At 35.4% G+C, this 19,327-nt stretch overlaps 1 protein-coding gene across 5 annotated transcripts in view; it reads right to left on the reverse strand.

Annotated features, from left to right (window-relative positions):
- Nucleotides 1–19,327, reverse strand: part of MAN1A2 (mannosidase alpha class 1A member 2) — a 181,046-nt gene that overhangs the window by 72,486 nt on the left and 89,233 nt on the right. For all 5 annotated transcript variants that reach the window (XM_047083549.1, XM_047083550.1, XM_047083551.1 and 2 more), the window contains one exon: nt 1,074–1,197. In XM_047083549.1, coding sequence (XP_046939505.1) covers nt 1,074–1,197 — 124 coding nt within the window. The remainder of the gene's footprint in view (nt 1–1,073; nt 1,198–19,327) is intronic.

The raw sequence follows: 19,327 nt of genomic DNA on the forward strand, positions 1-19,327 counted from the left end.
CCTCTCTCTCTGCCCCTCCCCCGTTCATGCTCTGTCTCTCTCTGTCCCAAAAATAAATAAACGTTGAAAAAAAAAAAAAAAAAACTTTAAATTTAAGCCTTTAATGCTCCTCAAATGGTTATAATCTGCAATGCTGCCCCTGTCATAATGTTTCCACATATATATGGATCTATTTAAGGAACATTTATTCTGTTCATCAGTCTATTTGTCTTTATGCACCGACACTTCCCTGTGAGTGTCGATATGGGTAATGCAAACGCACTCCATATTTCTCCTCTATATAAATTCTAGAAGAATCTTGTCAAGTTTCATTTTTTTAAAAGAAGCCACTGGAGTTCTAAGTGGCACGGAATTAACGCTACAGATCAATCTGGAAAAGACTAAAGTTTTTATGATACTGTTTAGCTGTACATGAACAGAACATCCTTCTCCATTTACTTAGGTCCTCCTCAATGTCATTCAAGTGTTTTGAACTTTATTTATCTTTTGTTAAGCTTATTTGTAAGGAAGTTACACTCTTGTTCCCATCACATAAAGTTCCTACCATGTATGTGTTTGTTAACATTGATACTTTCTTGCCTGTTGTAGTTGGTGCAGAGAAATGCTGGTGATTTTTCATATCTATATTGATCTTCTATTCAAAACTATAAATATGCTCTTATTTCTAATAGTTTAAATACAGATTATTTTAAGATTTCAGGTGGATAATCATGTAATCTGTGAATGATTATTTTTTTCCTTCTTCCTTTTCAATGCAATTCAATTCTTTAACTTTCTGTTCACTTTGTTTTTCTTGTTCTGGGGCTAGGGACACTGCAACACGATGCTGAATAGAGATGGCAACAGAATTTTCACAAAACTACTAGTGGTTACACTTCTCAAATAACAGTAAATATTGTAAAGAGAATGGACATTCCTTTAGATAGTTTAAAAAGAAAAAAAAAGGGGGGGGGGGCCCAGAGTACTGACATACACTTTCCTGGAAAGGCAAACATTTTCCAAGCAACGATCGTTCGGTAAATCTTAAAGAACTCTTTTATGATAAACAAAGAGAAGGCGGCAAGAAAACTGACCTTCTTGTAGTAGACGGGGTCCCCTGTCAGGTAGCTGAGGTGGACAAACTCCATGTGCAGTGTACCAAATTCGGCAAGAATGCTGCTACCTGCAGATGCCCAGCCCCAGTTCCGCCCTACTCCACTGAGGGAAGGCAAAGGTCAAAGGAGACAGAATTGGAAAAAGACCAGAACATTTTTGTAATGAGTACATAAACTTTAATTCTTTTAGAAATTATTATATCGAACACAATAGCTTGTTTATATCTAACAGATTATTATTTATAACTTTTTTTGAATAGGTACTATATCCACATGTTTTAAAAATCAAAACAATACAGGAAAGTATACAGTAAATAAATAGATTTCATCCCTGAACTCTCACGTCTCTTCACCCTATCAGGCCCCACAGATAATCACTTGCATTAGTTTCTTATGTATTACTATGCATATATAAGCAATCCAAATATCTATTATTTCCTCCTCTATTACACAAAATATAGCAAAGTATACATACTCCTCTGCATCTTGCATTTTAAGATACACTGCAGAGGTCTTTCCATAATTGGTTCAACAACTTTCTCATTTTTTTTTAAACAACTGTACAAAATTCTATGATATTAATGATTTTCAATTTGAATGCCCCACCCCAGAGGCATATGAAAATGTGTGAGAGCATTCTGAGTTGTATCGAACCTTGAAGGTGCAATTTACGTTTATTGTGTTAGGGCCAAAGATGTAACGTGCCTGAGAATGGTTAAGTCAGTGTCATACAATAAAGAACTGTCCTGCCCCAAATGCTGATATACATGTGTAAAACACCACTATATTACACAAACATAATTTAATCAATCCTCTGTTGGTGGTCCTTCATCATTTTTCTAATATTTTGCTATTAATAAAGACTCTGACGGTGAATAATCTTATGTACATCTTTTTTGTGCTTATATATTCTTAGGGTATCTTCCTGCCTTTTTTCAGCCTGCCTTATAATTTACTGGAAGCTAGACTATATAAATGAAAAAGCACAGACACTTTGAACATTATATTTTCTAAAGGTTAAGTTCCTTCTGAAACACAGGTTGAGTGCAGGCAGACTTAAGGGGAGTCTATTTCCATTTTACCTCTATTTCTAGGGAGTGCCCTCTGGGACCGCAGCTGGAAGTCTGGGGTGTTAACAAGCGCCCTTTACCTTGGCAGCCTTAAACACTAATATCTTTCTCCCCAGTACCATGTGGCTGTTACATTTTTTTCTTTGCCCTTTAGCCTCCAACCACGATTTCCTTCTAAGTTTCCTTGAGTCTTGCCCCCATGCACATAAAGTTGCAGAATCAACCAACAATTTGAGGGAAATGTATAAATTGCTGGGCTTAGAAATTTCTCTGCAATTCCTTCCTGTCTTGAGATTTTGTCTCTCATGCCTCAGCCACTCTGGCAACTCTACCTGAGCATAGTCTCCTCTGCCCCAAATGACCACCCCTTGAGGCTTGGCCTCTCTGCCTGCACAATGATTTAAAACATGTCCTCAGGAAAAAAGCCAATATTTATATGGATATGACCTTCTCCTAGAAGTCCTCCCTCAGTTAGTTGCTCCAATGCCATTAAACTGCTTTGCTTAGCTGTTATGATTGGTTTTGTTATGGGAGGACTAGTCTGATAACGGTTGGAACAGGAAGTCTAGGCTAATTATTCAAGTAGCAGAGCTCATGGATTATTTCTATGAGAACTCTAAACCATTCTCCAGGGTCTTTTCTACTTTCAGGAGGAAGTAAAAATACAAATCTTTCTCTTATTTTATATCCACTTGTATGCTGCCAATTCAATATACCATTATTATTTATCTGTCTTGAGAAAACATTAAAATAGATAAAGTTCTTTAATTATTTGGTGCTATTTTCATATTGGCTTTGAAAATATGCTAGGAAAATACCACAAATTTTTTTTTGTAGCTAGAAGTGAGAATCAAAGAAGAAATACGGATACAGTAAACTACACAGAACAGTCATTCATTTCCAAATATTAAGTGCCTAGTATGCTCTGGGAGATACAGTATTGAACCTGACATATAACATTTCTGCTCCTACATTAAATAAGACCATTTTAAATAGTGATAATTTCATACAGAAATTAGAATACTGAGTACTAGTGATAGAAGGTAAGTTAAAGGAAAGGTTCTTTATATATAGTGTTCAGAGAAACTGTTTCTGAAATGACACAATTTGCACTGAAACCTACATTAGGAGAAGGAGCCAGTGATGAACAGATCTGGAAGAAGAGAAATTCCAGTAGAGGAAACAACAAATGCAATGACCCCGAGGAAAAGGAAGGTGGCTGGTGTGGCTAGAGCTCAGGGAGGGGAAGTGAATGATACAGGATGAGGTTCGACAGCTAGATACAGTCCAGACTACACAAGAATTCTGGTAAGGCCATGCTAAATTAAAAAAAAAAAAAATTCTGAGTGTAATGGAAGGTCATGAAGGATTTTAAGAAATATAACATCATATGTAAGGAATAAAGCGTACCATTAAGAAAGATTACCTAGGCATCAGTGCGGTGAATGGATTACAATGTGGTCAAGTATAAACACAAAGTCCCTAGGAAGTCTAACAGCTTCCTCTTACCTAAAAACTTTCTGTCCAAAGGTTCCAACATTGAATGCACTTAGAAGAAGTGCATTTAAACACTTTTCAAAACACTAAATTCTAAACAAGATTGTTCACATACTTGACACCCAACCTCACAGGATCGATCTAAAATGTTAAATTTGATATCTACCTATATTCCAACAACTCGGAAAAATAAAAAAATAAAAAAAAAACCCTAAGAAGAAGGTATAACACTGGTGAAGTGATGAGCTGCCAAAAACAACCAGATCATCATTTCATCAAAATGCTGTAATTTTCAACTAATCAAAAATAAAAGGGGTAGATATTAAAATGTACATATGTGTATCAGAGAAACTGGACAGAAAATATGTAATGACTACCAAAAAACAAAAACAAACAACCAAGCAAAAACCATGATCTCTCTGGACTGACCACCAGCAACTGGAGTTTAAAAATGTTTGATAAGCTTCTGATTTACAAGGCAAATCAACCTGTGTCCTACATCGTGTTAAATGTTTTTCATAATAAGTGATCTATATTTTGTTTTTGTTTTGTTCAAAGTCCATTGAAAATATTTAATCAATGAATTCAAGGAATGAAATAAAGTTTTTAGCGTATTGCAATGATTAAAAACAAATAAGTCACACAGAGAAAGACAGATACCATATGTTTTCACTCTTATGTGAATCCTGAGAAACTTAACAGAAGACCATGGGGGAGGGGAAGGAAAAAAAAAAGTTAGAGAGGGAGGAAGTCAAACCATAAGAGACTCTTAAAAAAATGAGAATAAACTGAGAGTTGATGGGGGGGGTGGGAGGGATGGGGAAGTGGGTGATGGGCACTGAGGAGGGCACCTGTTGGGATGAGCACTGGGTGTTGTATGGAAACCAATTTGACAATAAATTTCATATTAAAAAAAAACAACAACAAAGCACGTGAACAGGTTGACACTGAAATTTACCTCAGCAAAGGAGGAACTAAAAAATTAAATGATGTAAATTCAACCAATGTATAATGTTTAAATGGGTATATCTTGATTTATAGGAAGACTCTTGATGGAGCTCCTATTTTAAATTAAATATATTTATATATACTTCAGTGGAAAAAAATTGAGAAGACTTATGATTTTGCATCAGCTAAATTGGAAGAAATACTAAAGCCAATTAAAAATAGAAGTTTTACACCAAAAAACCCCCAAATAATCCAATTAAAAAATGGACAGTGGATTTGAATGGACAATTTTCCAAAGAAAACAGAACAAGAGCCAACAGATACATGAAAAGATGCTCAACATCACTCATCATCACACCTGTCAGAATGGCTAAAATCAACAACACAAGAAAGAAGAGGTATTGGCGAGGATGTGAAGAAACAGGAACCCTCCGACACCACTGATGGGAATGTAAGCTGACGTAGCCACTGTGGAAACACTATGGAGGTTCCTCAAAAGTTAAAAATAGAATTTCCATATGATCTAGTAATTCCACTAGTGGGTATTTACCCAAAGAATATGAAAATGCTAATTCAAAAAGATATATGCACCCATACGTTTACTGCAGCATTATTTACAAAAGCCAAGATAGAGAAGCAACCCAATTTTTCCACTGGATTAAAAAGATATGGTATATATATATAGATATAGATACAATGAAATATTACTCAACTATAAAAAATTAAATCTTGCCATTTGCAACAACATGGTTGCATCCAGAGAGTATAATGCTAAGTGAAGTAAGTCAGAGAAAGACAAATACCATGAGTTCACTCGTATATGGAATTTAAGTAACAAAACAAATGAACAAAGGAAAAGATACAAAAAACAAAAACTCTTAAATACAGAGCACAAACTAGTGGTTGCCAGAGGAGAGGTGGGTGGGCAGACTGGCTGATGAACACTGAGAAATGTTTAGAACTGCTGAATCACTATAACATATACCTGAAACTAATATAACAAGGTATGTTCATTATGCTTGAATTAAAAAAAAAAAAGTTTTATGTAGAAAATACTCTGAGTGAAAAGAATCACATCTGTGAAAATAGCCAGGCTAAAATATTTATACATTTTAAGTTGCAAAAAAATGGAGAAGTGAGAATATTCTACTTTTGAGCAGAACTTCCTCTGAGCAACTGTAGAGAGAATACCTTCTCAAATAAAAGCATACAAAAGAGTCAACTGAAGGTGCCAATAATTTCAAATTTGGATAAATATACAAGGATATAGGTCTGTGTGTGTTTAGAAATGGTTTCATTTTGGGAAATCATTTTTGTTTTTTTTTTTATTTTTTATTTTTTTTAATTTTTTTTCAACGTTTATTTATTTTTGGGACAGAGAGAGACAGAGCATGAATGCGGGAGGGGCAGAGAGAGAGGGAGACACAGAATCGGAAACAGGCTCCAGGCTCTGAGCCGTCAGCCCAGAGCCCGACGCGGGGCTCGAACTCATGGACCGCGAGATCGTGACCTGGCTGAAGTCGGACACTCAACCGACTGCGCCACCCAGGCGCCCCTATTGGGTGACCTTTCAAATAGTTCTGTTCAAAAATGATTTCCCCTATTGGGTGACCTTTCAAATAGTTCTGTTCAAAAATGATTTCCCCTATTGGGTGACCTTTCAAATAGTTCTGTTCAAAAATGATTTCCCAATGGGGCGCCTGGGTGGCGCAGTCGGTTGAGTGTCCGACTTCAGCCAGGTCACGATCTCGCGGTCCGTGAGTTCGAGCCCCGCGTCGGGCTCTGGGCTGACGGCTCAGAGCCTGGAGCCTGTTTCCGATTCTGTGTCTCCCTCTCTCTCTGCCCCTCCCCCGTTCATGCTCTGTCTCTCTCTGTCCCAAAAATAAATAAACGTTGAAAAAAAAAATTTAAAGAAAGGTCACCCAATAAAATAAAACTAATTTGTCAGTCTTTAAATGTAAGAAATTAAGTAAATAATTTAATTGCTCCTCCATTCACTCTTGAGTGTAATTGTACCCTTAATTGTACACTTATAAATAAAACGCTTACTGGTTACCCTCATTATATGAACGGCATTAACATGTTTTCTAAATTTAGTGTAACGTAAATATTTTCCCCATGACACCATTTAAGCGGGTGCACATTACTTTCTTATGTACTACCAAAATCTGCTTACCCAATCACGTTCCTCTTGGACATTCAATATGTACTTATGTCTCTGTTTTCATGAAATATGCTATGATAAATACCATTTCATATATGTCTCAGTCCGTGCCTCCAATTACTTCCTTATAGTAAACTGCCAGAGGTGGAATTGCTGGGTCAAAAGGAATAGGTTTTAAGGGATTCTGATAGATACTGATAGACGCTTCTTCAAGGATGCTAGGTACAAGGAAAGCTGTGATGTAAGAATGACCTTCCCACATCCTTATCCACAAGAGGTGACATTATAAAAAAATAAATAAAGCCTTCCCTATTTGGCAAAAAATAAATGCAATGGTTTCCTTAATTTTTATTTTAATGTGAAATCTTATTTTTGTTACATTTCACTCAATGGGGGAGAAGGGAAAGGTCACAGAGTCAATGATTTAAAATTCAAAAGATATGAAACAGACTTTTAACTACAGAGAACAGATGGTTCCCGGAGGGGAAGGGATGTGGGGATGGGCTGAAGAGGTGATGGGGATTAAGGAGTGCACTTGTCGTGATGAGTATCAGGTGATGGTACCGAAGTGCTGACTCACCATGATGCACACCTGAAAGTAATATTACACTGCATGTTAACTAACTGGAATTTAAATAAAAACTTAAAGAAAAAAAAAGATATGGAACATAGCACAAAGTAAAAAGTCTCCCTCTAAGTCCTGTACTTCTTCCATTACTTCCCAGCTCCAAAGCTAATCTTTGTTCTTTCTCATCTAGTCTTTCAGAAAATTTCATACCTACACAAGCATAATTTGAATTACTACATTAGGATTTAACTTCACTTTATATATTGATTGGTCATTTATTTCTGTTTTTAATTTTCTATGTTTTCCAAACGTTTTGTGTCTAATATTTTTTCAAATTTAAGAATGTCTTCAATTACAGATCAGTGATATTTTTTGTGGCTTTTTTTTTTCATAGCCCCTCAGTCAACTCTGGTCTATTTATTTTTCTTTTCAAAGAAACACACTGAGGTATGACTATTAATTGATGCAGAAATGCATCAATTTAGACACAGAGTTTCAAGACTTTTGGCAAATGAATACACTGGGGTAAGAATCAAGCCAATCTCTCCAATCCTGTCCTCATACACCATTGCAGTCAAATCACACTTTCCCTCCACCCAGTCTCAAACAAACCATTCATCTACTTTCTCACATTATTCATTAGTTCTGTATGTTCCAGAATTTTATGTGAACATAATCACACAGTATACATTCTTGGGCATTTGACTCTTTCATGCACCACATCTCTGAGATTCATCTATATTGCCATCTCCAGTAGTTCAATTCTTTTTATTACAAGGTGGTGCTCCATTGTTTTAATACCACAACTATTTAGTTATACACCTGTTAGATAAACCCTGGCGTTGTTTACAGTTTGGGGCTATTAGGAATAAGGTGGTTATGAACCACCTCTGTACAAACATATGCTTTCATTTCTCTTGGTCATGTATTTATCTTAGGAGCACAATTTCTGGGTCATATAATAATTCTGTTTTAACTGTATAAAACTGTTTTGCAAACTGGCTATACCATTTTATATTCCAGCAACACAGACTTAATATTTTGCTTTTTTGATGTCTATTTTTTACGATCAGGTCTTTAGTCCTCTTTCCTGCCTTCATCTGGACTGAGTGTTCTTTAGTAATTCCGTTTCTTCACTGGCTTATTTTTTGTGTGTATGACTGCTTTACAGATTACCATAGGTACCAATAACCGATCACAGTATACTTGCAAATCTCACAGCCCTTCCCACATAATGTAACAACACGACAATACCCTCGTGTCATCCTCTGTGCTAGTGTCATCACACACTTCTCTTCCACGTATATTACAGACCTCCAGTGTGACGTTATTATGCTTGCTTTAAATAGCCAATTATCTTTTAAAGAAAACTGTTAAGACAAAAAAAAGCAGGCTTTTTATATTTTTTATTTATGTATTTACTCTTTTAGCTGTTCTTCCATTGCTTTATGTAGCTCTACCTTTCCACCTAATGTCATTAAAAGTTCCTTTAACATTTCTGGTAATAGAGTCCTGTTGGCAAAAAATTCTTTAAGCTTTTGTCTGTCTTCAAATGTCTTGATTTCACCTTCAGGTTTTTTTTAAATATAATTTCTTGTCAAACTGGTTTCCATACAACACCCAGTGTTCATCCCAACAAGTACCCTCCTCAATGCCCATCACCCACTTTGCCCTCTCCCCCACCCCCCACCAACCCTGTTTATTCTCAGTATTTAAGAGTCTCTTATGGTTTTGAAAACTATTGTCAGTGATCACAGAATTCTAGACTGACTGTTCTCTTTCAGCACTTTCAAGATGCATTCCATTGTCTTCTGGCTTGTACTGCTTCAGACAAGAAGCAAGCAGTACTTCTAACCTTGTTCCTTGTGCGTAATGTCATTTTTCCTCTGGTGTTAAAAAAAAAAAAAAAAAGATTTTCTTTTCATTGATTTTCACCCATTCATTAAGGCTTCTTTACTTTACCTTATTTGGGTTTCATCAAGTTTCTGGGACTGATGGGTTTATAGTAGTTCATCGAATGTGGAAAATTTGGGGCCATTTCTTCTTCGAATAGTTTTTCTGCCCTCTTCCTGCTCCCTCCCCACCCCCAACTACTCCATTATGTGTATGCTAAACATCTGGATATTGTCCTGCAGGTCACCAGCTACACTGGCTACGTTCCTTTCATTTTTCTTTCTGTGCTTCCGTTTGGGTGGTTTCTACCTCCATGTCTTCAAGTTCATGGATTTTGTCTGACGTGGTGTCAAATTTGCTGCTGAGCCGGTCAAGCGAATTGTTTATTTCATATTATTTCTCAGCACTACAAATTCCATTCAGTCCTTTATAAAATCTCTCTTCTCATCTGGTTCATATTTCCCTTTAAATCCCTCAGCATACTTATAATAACTATTTTAAAGTCCTTTACTGCAATCTGCATCACCTGTTATTTGTGCATGTTTCTACTGACAATTGTTTTCCTCCTGATTATAGGTTACATTCTCCTGAATGTATGAATTTTATTACCTTCCTTTAAAGCATTTTCAATTTTCTCTTGACAGTTAAATAACTTGTGGACAGCTTAGCTCTTTCAAGGATTGTTTCCAAGCTCTGCTAGGACAAATCTATATTGTCTTTACTCTGTGGCTAGTTTAGTTCTTTACTAAGGCATGAGCTTTCTGCACAGTTTCCAACCTCATATCCTTAGTGTTCAAAAGACGTTTTAATTTTTTAACTGACCAATGTATTCAACTCTTTATTATTCCAATGGGTTTTCAATTGATCATCTTCTTTTTCTTGTAGGAAAGCAATCATATGATCTGCTATTAACTATAATTTTGTCTCCAATCCATATCTTCATATTATTCCTTTTTCCTATTTGGTTACCCTTGTTAAAACCTCCAGAAAAATGTGAAATACTTTCTTATTCTTGATTTTAATGTGATGCCTCTAACATTTCATTAAATTTTGTATTTAATCAAAGCTGTACAACTTGCAGGCTTTTTATTATGTTAGAAATCTTTTGGGGCACTTGGGTGGCTCAGTCGGTTAAGCGTCCGACTTCCGCTCAGGTCATGATCTCGCGTTTCATGAGTTCAAGCCTCGCATAGGGCTCTGTGCTGACAGCTCAGAGCCTGGAGCCTGCTTCAGATTCTGTGTCTCCCCCTCTCTCTGCCCCTCCCCTGCTTGTGCTCTCTCTCTTGTCTCTCAAAAAATGAATAAATGTTAAAAAAAAAAATTAAAAAAAAAATCTTTTGGTGCCCAGAAGACATAAAGTCATTTTCTATGTTTTCCTCTAGAATTTATGTCCCCCAAAGTACCAATAAATATTTAAAAGGTTAAGCATTTTTAAGTGACCTTAAATGTTCAGAATCTATGTAAAAGAAGCCTATACCTCTACTGACTGACATAGAATAAGATTTAAATAAATGAAAAGACGTAGCTTATTATACAGGAAAGGAATATTTAATGTAAAGATGTCCCCTAAAATAATTTCTAAATTTAGTGCAAACCCAAATATCAAAGATCAAAAAAAGTAAACTGGACACAATAATTCTAAATTTCATAGAAAGAAAATAAACATGTCAGCAAAGCTGATACTGAAAAACAGGACACTAAAGGGACCAGTACAACCCGACAGTAAAGCAATTATAACACAGTAATTAAATTGATGCAGAACTAAAATAAATACACTAATTAATGTAACAGAATAAGATCTAGAAGACAGATTCACATATATTTGGAAATACTTTTTATATTTTATTATACTTTATCATAAAATTATTACTTCAGTGTCAGAGCAAAAACCTAAACATCTCAAAAAAAAAAAAAAGCTCAGTTTTTATCTTCCTTTCTATACCACAACACATTCCAAATGGATCAAAGTTATAAGAGAAAAATTAAACCATTATTATAATAGAAAACATGTAAATCTTTGAAGAAAAGCCTCCCATAAATAGTAGCAAAAAGTATTTGCAACATATATGACAAAGTACTGATTTAGCTAATATACAAAAAGATCTTGAAGACTGATTTAAATCTTAAATCTAGTGTATACTTTAAAATATCCACTAGAAAACAGAAAAAGATATAAGAAAGCTGTGCACTGAATAAAATGTACCCAACCTCACTCAAAAATCAGTGAAGTGAAAATTAAGATTTCATTTTGTCTCCATCTGATAAAAATAAACCCTATTTGAAAATGTTAGATAAGATGCACTCTCACACACTTATTGTGGAAATGTCTACTGGTATATTCTCTTTGTGTCTTTCAATACAAAAAATGCACATAACTCTGATCCAGCCTTTCTACCAAAGACATCCTACCACATATACATGTACACACATGTACACATACATATGATTCCCAACATATGCAGGACATTTCTTCTAGTGTTTTTTAATAGCAAAACTCTGGAAATAATTTAACTGTTCATTAATATCAGATTCATTTTAAATGAATCATAGTACTTTCATAATCATTACTATTATAAAGTTCTTAAAGATTTAGTAGGGGCGCCTGGGTGGCTCAGCCAGTTAAGGGTTCGACTCTTGATTTCAGCATTAGGATCATGAGATTGAGCCCCATGTTGGGTTCTGTGCTGACAGTGCAGAGCCTGCTTGGGATTCTCTCTCTCCCTCTCTCTCTGCCCCCACCCAGTGTGCACATGAACGTCATTGAACACTCACGTCACGAGTATTATCTTTTTTTTTTTCAAAAGTTCACTTCCAGAACCATTTCAAATGGCTGTGTCACATTTCAGTATATGGACATGCCACTATTCTGTATTTAATGTACATTCTATTTTCATTAATATAAACATCACTGCTATGAGCATCCTTACAATTAAACCTTTGTAAATACTTTCACCTATTTGTATTAAGATAAATTTCTAGAAGTGAAATTACAAGGTCAAAGGGCAAGCATATTTCAAAGTTTCTAAAACCTATTGCCAATCTATCTTCCAAGTTACTACAATTTCCAATTCTAACAACTATATGTGGTTCATCATTTCTTCACTTTGTCAGTCCTAAACAATACAATTTTCTTTTTGTCAATTTTCTAGGTAAGAAAATACAGTCTTATTTCCAATCTAAATGTTTTTGATCACTAAAGTGACTGAAGATTTTTTACATTTATCTTTAACCAGATTTATATATTAAGAATGACAGTCATATGCTATTAATACCACTAGTGCTATTAGCATTTTTCTAGTTGGTTATTCCCCTTAAATTTTATGATGATGTCTCATAAGTGCTTTAAGTTCAACATGATTGAAAATTTCAAGCGAAGCAAGCATATGTTTAAAATCAGTTGAGTACATGACTCAACAATTCTACACATTACTCAGTACTCACATTATAAGTGTACTTTTTTTTGGAGTTTATTTATTTGAGAGAGACAGAGACAGTGCAAGTTGGGGAGGGGCAGAGAGAGGGGGAGAGAGAGTGAATCCCAACAGTCTCCACGCTGCCAGTGCAGAGCCCGATGTGGGGCTTGAACTCATGAAACTGAGATCATGACCTGAGCTGAAACAAGAGTTGGACGCTCAACTGACTGAGCCAACCCAGGCACCCTATGATAAGAGTACTCTTAATCATCACCTATTTCACCTACCAGCTACCCACTTTCCCTCTAGTAACCATCTGTTTGTCTTCCGTAGTTAAGGATCTGTTTTGGGTGGGGTTTTTTCTTTTCGTCTCTTTCATTCTGTTTGTTTTTTAAAGGTCCTAATTTTTACCTCCTTACTCCTTCTTGAATAATGAGAGGCCCATCTAAATTACGTATTTACCCCAAGTAGACAATTTCCTCTTAGAACCCTTCACTGAGCTACGTATAATAGAATTTCCTTCTGGGGTCAAGCTGAAGAAATTCAGTGACACGGCAGTTTGAGGTTTATGTGGAGGATACCAAAACTGTTGGCTAGGAAACTTAATCTCTGTGTGGTTCCTTCTGCTCTGTTTTTAATGGAACCTTCCAAATATGGTTTTGTTTTGTTTTGTTTTGTTTTGTGTTTTTGCGGGGCTCAGTTTAGCTTCATTCACTGTGCTTTTGCCAACCATGGAAGAATCATACTATTGCTTATCAGACTTCTATCTGGGATAGGTGTCATTTGACCATAGTCACCACATTAAGTGATACGAATATGGTGGTGAACAAAACACGCATGGTTCTGTTGGATGGATGTACAGAGCAAGAGAATTCAATCTAATGTAGGGGTTAAACAACGCTGCCTTTGAATGCTGTTGCCTTCAGGAAGGCAAAAAACTCCAAGTGCTTCCAATCTGTTCTATGAGTTAACCCTCCAGAAGTGAAGTAACCTTATTTCCTATGTACATTTTCCTACTTTTACAGAGAAGAGAAAAGAATTTCAAATACACTCTCTCAAGATCTTCCTTCAATCTCCAGATAATAAAATTTATCTCAGTTAACTCCAAGGCAAGCTTTCCAGTTAAAGGTTAAGCCTCTTTACAGAAATGCCACTTCTGCCCTTTCATAAATCTCCTTACTTAAAGGATTAGCAGAGGCATTTGGAGGTTCTTATATACTGGTTCCCCATATTTCATCACCAGCCCTTCCTCTAAAAGTTCAATTTTCTCCCCTATATTTTCTCATCTCCTATATTTTCTCATCTCCACATCTCCTTTTGGTTAGACTACTTCCTCCACTCAAAATGCCCTACCCCATTTGTATCACCAATTAGTATCATACTTCTTTATAAAAGCAAATTAAAGCACTCCATGAAAACACCCTGATCTTCTTAAACACAAGCCTTCTTTTTTCTGATGATCTCATATCATGTTGATTGCACACGGATGCCTTCTACTTTATAACAAAACATCTGGGTACCTGCCATGTGCCATTCCACTGAAAATCACAACAATGCAGTCCCAACTTGTCCTCTGACAGTAAAAACTGAGTGAAATCTGTTGCGTTTCTATACAACAATAATGAAGCAGCAAAAAGAGAAATTAAGGAAATCAATCCCATTTACAACTGCACCAGAAGTAACAACATACCTAGGAATAAACCTAACTAAAGAGGTCAAAGACCTAATACTCTGAAAAATATAAAACATTGATGATGGGGCGCCTGGGTGGCTCAGTCGGTTAAGCGTCTGACTTCAGCTCAGGTCACGATCTCGCGGTCCGCGAGTTCGAGCCCCGCGTCGGGCTCTGGGCTGATGGCTCAGAGCCTGGAGCCTGCTTCCAATTCTGTGTCTCCCTCTCTCTCTGCCCCTCCCCCATTCATGCTGAGTCTCTCTCTGTCTCAAAAATAAATAAACATTAAAAAAAATTTTTTTAAAAATAAATAAATAAAAATAAAACATTGATGAAAGAAACTTAAGAAGACACAAAGAAATGGAAAGACAGTCCATGCTCTTGGATTAGAAAAACAAATATCATTAAAATGTCTATACTACCCAAAGCAATCTACATATTTAGTGCAAGCCCTATCAAAATATCAATAGCATTTTTCACACAGCTAGAACAAACAGTCCTAAAATTTGTATGGAACCACAAAAGACCCCAAATAGTCAAAACAACCATGAAAAAGAAAAGCAAACCTGGGAGCATCACAATTCTGGACTTCAAGTTATATGACAAAGCTGTAGTGATCAGAACAGTATGGTACTGGCACAAAAAATAGACACATGGAACAATAGAACAGAATAGAAAACCCAGATATGAACCCACAACTATATGGTCAAACAATCTTCAACAAAGCAGGAAAGAATATCCAAGACCTTCTCTTCAATAAATGGACTTGGGAAACCAGACAGCAACATGCAGAAGAATGATACTGGACCACTTTCTTACACCATACACAAAAATAAATTCAAAATGGATTAAAGACCTAAACGTGAAACCTGAAACCATAAAAATCCTGGAAAAGAGTACAGGCAGTAACTTCTTTGACATTGGCCATAGCAACTTCTTTCTAGATACGTCTCCCGAGGCAAGGCAAACAAAAGCAAAAATAAACTATTGGGACTTCATCAAAATAAAAAGCTACTGCACAGTGAAGGAAACAATCAATAAAACTAAAAGACAACCTATGGAATGGGAGAAGTTATTTGCAAATAACAGCTGAAAAAGGGTTAATATTCAATATATAAAGAAGTTATAAAACTCAACACCCCAAAAATGAATAATCCAATTAAAAAATGGGCAGAAGACATGAACAGACATTTTTCCAAGGAAGATATACAGATGGCCAACAGACACATGAAAAGATACTCAACATCACTTACCATGAGGGAAATGCAAATCAAAACTACAATGAGGTTATCACCTCACACCTGTCAGAATGGCTAAAATCAACAACATAAGAAACAACAGGCATTGGCAAGGATATGGAGAAAGGGGAACCCTCCTGCACTGTTGGTAGGAATGCAATCTGGTACAATCTGGTACTCTGGAAAACACTATGGAGCTTCCTCAAAAAGTTAAAAATAGAACTACCCTATGATCCAGCAATTGCACTATGAGGTATTTACCCAGAGAGCACAAAATTACTAATTCAGAGAGGTACATGGACTGCAATGTTTATAGCAGCATTATCTACTATAGCCAAATTATGGAAGTAGCCCAAGTGTCCTTCGACTGATGAATGGATAAAGAAGTGGTGTGTATGTATACAAATACACACATACATACATATATATATGCAAACGTAGACACATACATATATACATACACACACACACATACACACACACACATACACACACACACACATATACACATTCATTCACACACACACAAAATGGAATATTACTCAGCCATAACAAAGAATAAAATCTTGCCATCTGCAATGACATGGATGGAATGAGAGAGTATCATACTAAGCGAAATAGGTCCATCAGAGAAATCACAAATACTATGTGATTTTATTAATATGTGAAATCTAAGGAACAAAACAAGCAAGGAAAGGACGACAGAAAGAGAGAAAAAACCAAGAAACAGACTCAACTATACAGAACAAACTGATGATTACCAGAGGGAAGGCAGGTCGGGGATGGGCTAAATAGGTGATGGAGATTAAGGAGTATACCTGTTGTGAACACCAGATGATGTAAAAAAAAGTGTGGAATCATTATATGGTACATCTGAAACTAATATTACACTGTATTTTAACTCACTGGAATTTAAATAAAAACTTAGAAGAAAAGAAAATTGATAGAAGCACTGATCAAATGTCAGGAGACAAACCCAGGTGTGCCCTTTTGATGTCCAATTCCCTCATCTATAAAGTAAAGATATCTATTTCACATGGATATTGTTAGAATTAAATAAGATCATGTTTATAAATGTACCATGCTACAAAGATTCACTTTTTGTACTTCCTATTAAAAAATAAACAAAAACTGTGTTATTCATCTAACATATCTATAGTATATTGCTTAGGAGAGTTCAGCAAAAATTTAAATGCTATCTTTTACTGAATGTATGATATCAGTATAAAAAGGAAAATACATAACAGATAACACAGAGAGTAAACAAATAATACAAGAGTGTAATATATACTGTGCCTGATGGACAGAGGCTTATGAACACATAAATTACTAAAATTTACTTAAATAGAAAACAGAAACATGATCTAATTAATGTAACTTATTGTCAAAAGACAGTAAATCAGCAGTATCAAAACTTACTCAAAATAAAATCTGGAACCAAGTAACTTTACCAGAAGTGTCTACCAAGAATCTTGGGATTACAAAATTAAATTAAATTAAATTAAATTAAATTAAATTAAATTAAATTAAATTAGTAAATATCTTAAACAGACTCTTCATGAGAAGAATCACTACCCAACATGTTTTGAAAGAGAACCTAGATATCAAAGCCAGACAAGAGTATTAAAAAGTGCAGACGAATCTCATGTGTGAAAAAGATACAATGACCCCAAACAACATATCAGCAACTAAAATCCAGCAATATAGAAACAGAATAGTACATCCTGATCAAACTGGATTTGTTCCTTGAATGCTATAATGGTTTCTCATTTAAAACAAATCCATGTGGATGTCTGGAATAAAAAGATTTAGGAACAAAATTCTTGTCAACATTTTGATAACTACAGAAAAATTGCTTGGAAAAAGTTCAACAATACATAATTTTAAAAAAGAACCTCTTAAAATATTAGCAATAATAGAAATGTCTTATGACTAGCATCACACTTAATGGTAAAAACTCACTTTCCACTAAACAAGAGTATCCTTGGTCACTATTTCTATTCAATACTATTGCTGTAAGTTCTAGCCAGTAAAGTAAGGGGGAGGGGGTAAAACCAAAACTGTCCCTATTCATAGGTGAGATGCCTGTATATAAAGAAATCTCTGATAAATTACTGCTATTAAACAAGAGGATTCAAATTCAGCAAGATCACCGAATTCAAAATAAGTTTACAAAAACAACTATATTCTATGTTCCAGCAGTAGGGAATGAAAAAATTTAAATAATACCATTTATTATAGTGTTTTTTAAACAAAGAATCTATGAATAAATCTAACAAAATTTTTCTAATCTCTGCTCTCATTATGACCCTGAGATCTTCTAATGACTTAACTAACCTCTCCTGCAGAAAATTAAAAACCAAGAATCTATGAATAAATCTAACAAATTTTTTCTAATTTCTGCTCTCATTATGACCCAGAGATCTTCTAATGACTTAACTAATCTTTCCTGCAGAAAAAAATTATAAACTCTAGATGAAATACAAACTGGCCTAAAGTCACTGGAGAATAAAACAAAAGTGGTCAGATTCCAAGGACAGTGGAAACTTGCAAATATGGGCAAGTATGGGGTAAGTTTCACACTTTCTTACAGCTTTTACCCCAAATTCAAAGCCCATACTAGGCAGAACAGAGAAAATCTGACAGAAAACTTGCAGTCCTTCTGTCTTAAAGAATCAGAAGCCAGTTTTTGCAGCAATTACAGCTGCTGAACAAAGAGGGAGAAAGAATGCTGGGGAGAAAAGAGCAAGAAAGGGGAAGACTCTAGTTCTGTATATGAAGTTTGTCCCTGGCTGCCATGAGAATCAGGAATGCTTGAGAACAGAAACAATGCTCTGGAGCAATACAGGTTAAACATAAAGAAATGAAATGAATTGAGACATTGTTTGAAGTTTGAATCCAACTAAGAACGAAGTTAAAGGACTACTTAAATCTCTCTCTCTCTCTCCCTCTCTCTCTCTCTCTCTCTCTCTCTCTCTCACACACACACACACACACACACACCTAATCATAACAGAATCCAGAATTTCCATAACAAAACTTTCAGAATGTCCCAGATTCATTCAAAATGTTACCTAGCCTCAAGTGAAAAGCTAATCAATGACACCAACTCCAAGATGGCCCAAGTGTTAGAAATAGTAAGACTTTAAACCAGGTATTCTAACTGTGCTTTATGAAATACAGGTGTGTTCACAATGAATGAAAAGACAGAAAATCTCTATCTCAGAAACAGAATGAGAAAGAATCAGATCAAAATTCTAAAAACTCCACTGCATGGGTTTAAGAGCAGATTAGAGCAACTTAGGAAAGAGTCATGAAGACATGAAGACAGATCAGTGGAAATTATTCAGTCTGAAGAACATAGGAAAAAAAAAAGATTGAAAAATATAAACAAAGACTTCAGGGACCATGACACAAAAACAAAAATTCTGAAATACAAGTAAATGGCATTTCAGAAGGAGGTAAAGAAAGGGGAAGAAAAAAACATTTGAAGAATTAATGGCCAAAATGTTACCATTATATTTGGTGAAAGACCTAAATATTCAGATTCAACAAGCTCATCAACAAAGCCTAAGGAGGATACAAAAGCAACAACAACCAAAATAAACCTGAGGCACCTCTTAATTGAACTCCAGAAAACCAAAAATAAAAAAAAATCTTAAAAGGATTCAGAGGAAAAAGACTATATATGTATACGACAACAATCATTTAAATCATGCCTTAATCAGAAACAATGGAAAACATATGAGAAACAATGGAAAACATAGGAG

Source organism: Lynx rufus, unplaced genomic scaffold (genome assembly GCF_022079265.1).
Source record: "Lynx rufus isolate CCGP_SWC_20201006 ecotype Redwood Valley unplaced genomic scaffold, mLynRuf1.p SCAF_2, whole genome shotgun sequence".
NCBI lineage: Eukaryota > Metazoa > Chordata > Mammalia > Carnivora > Felidae > Lynx > Lynx rufus.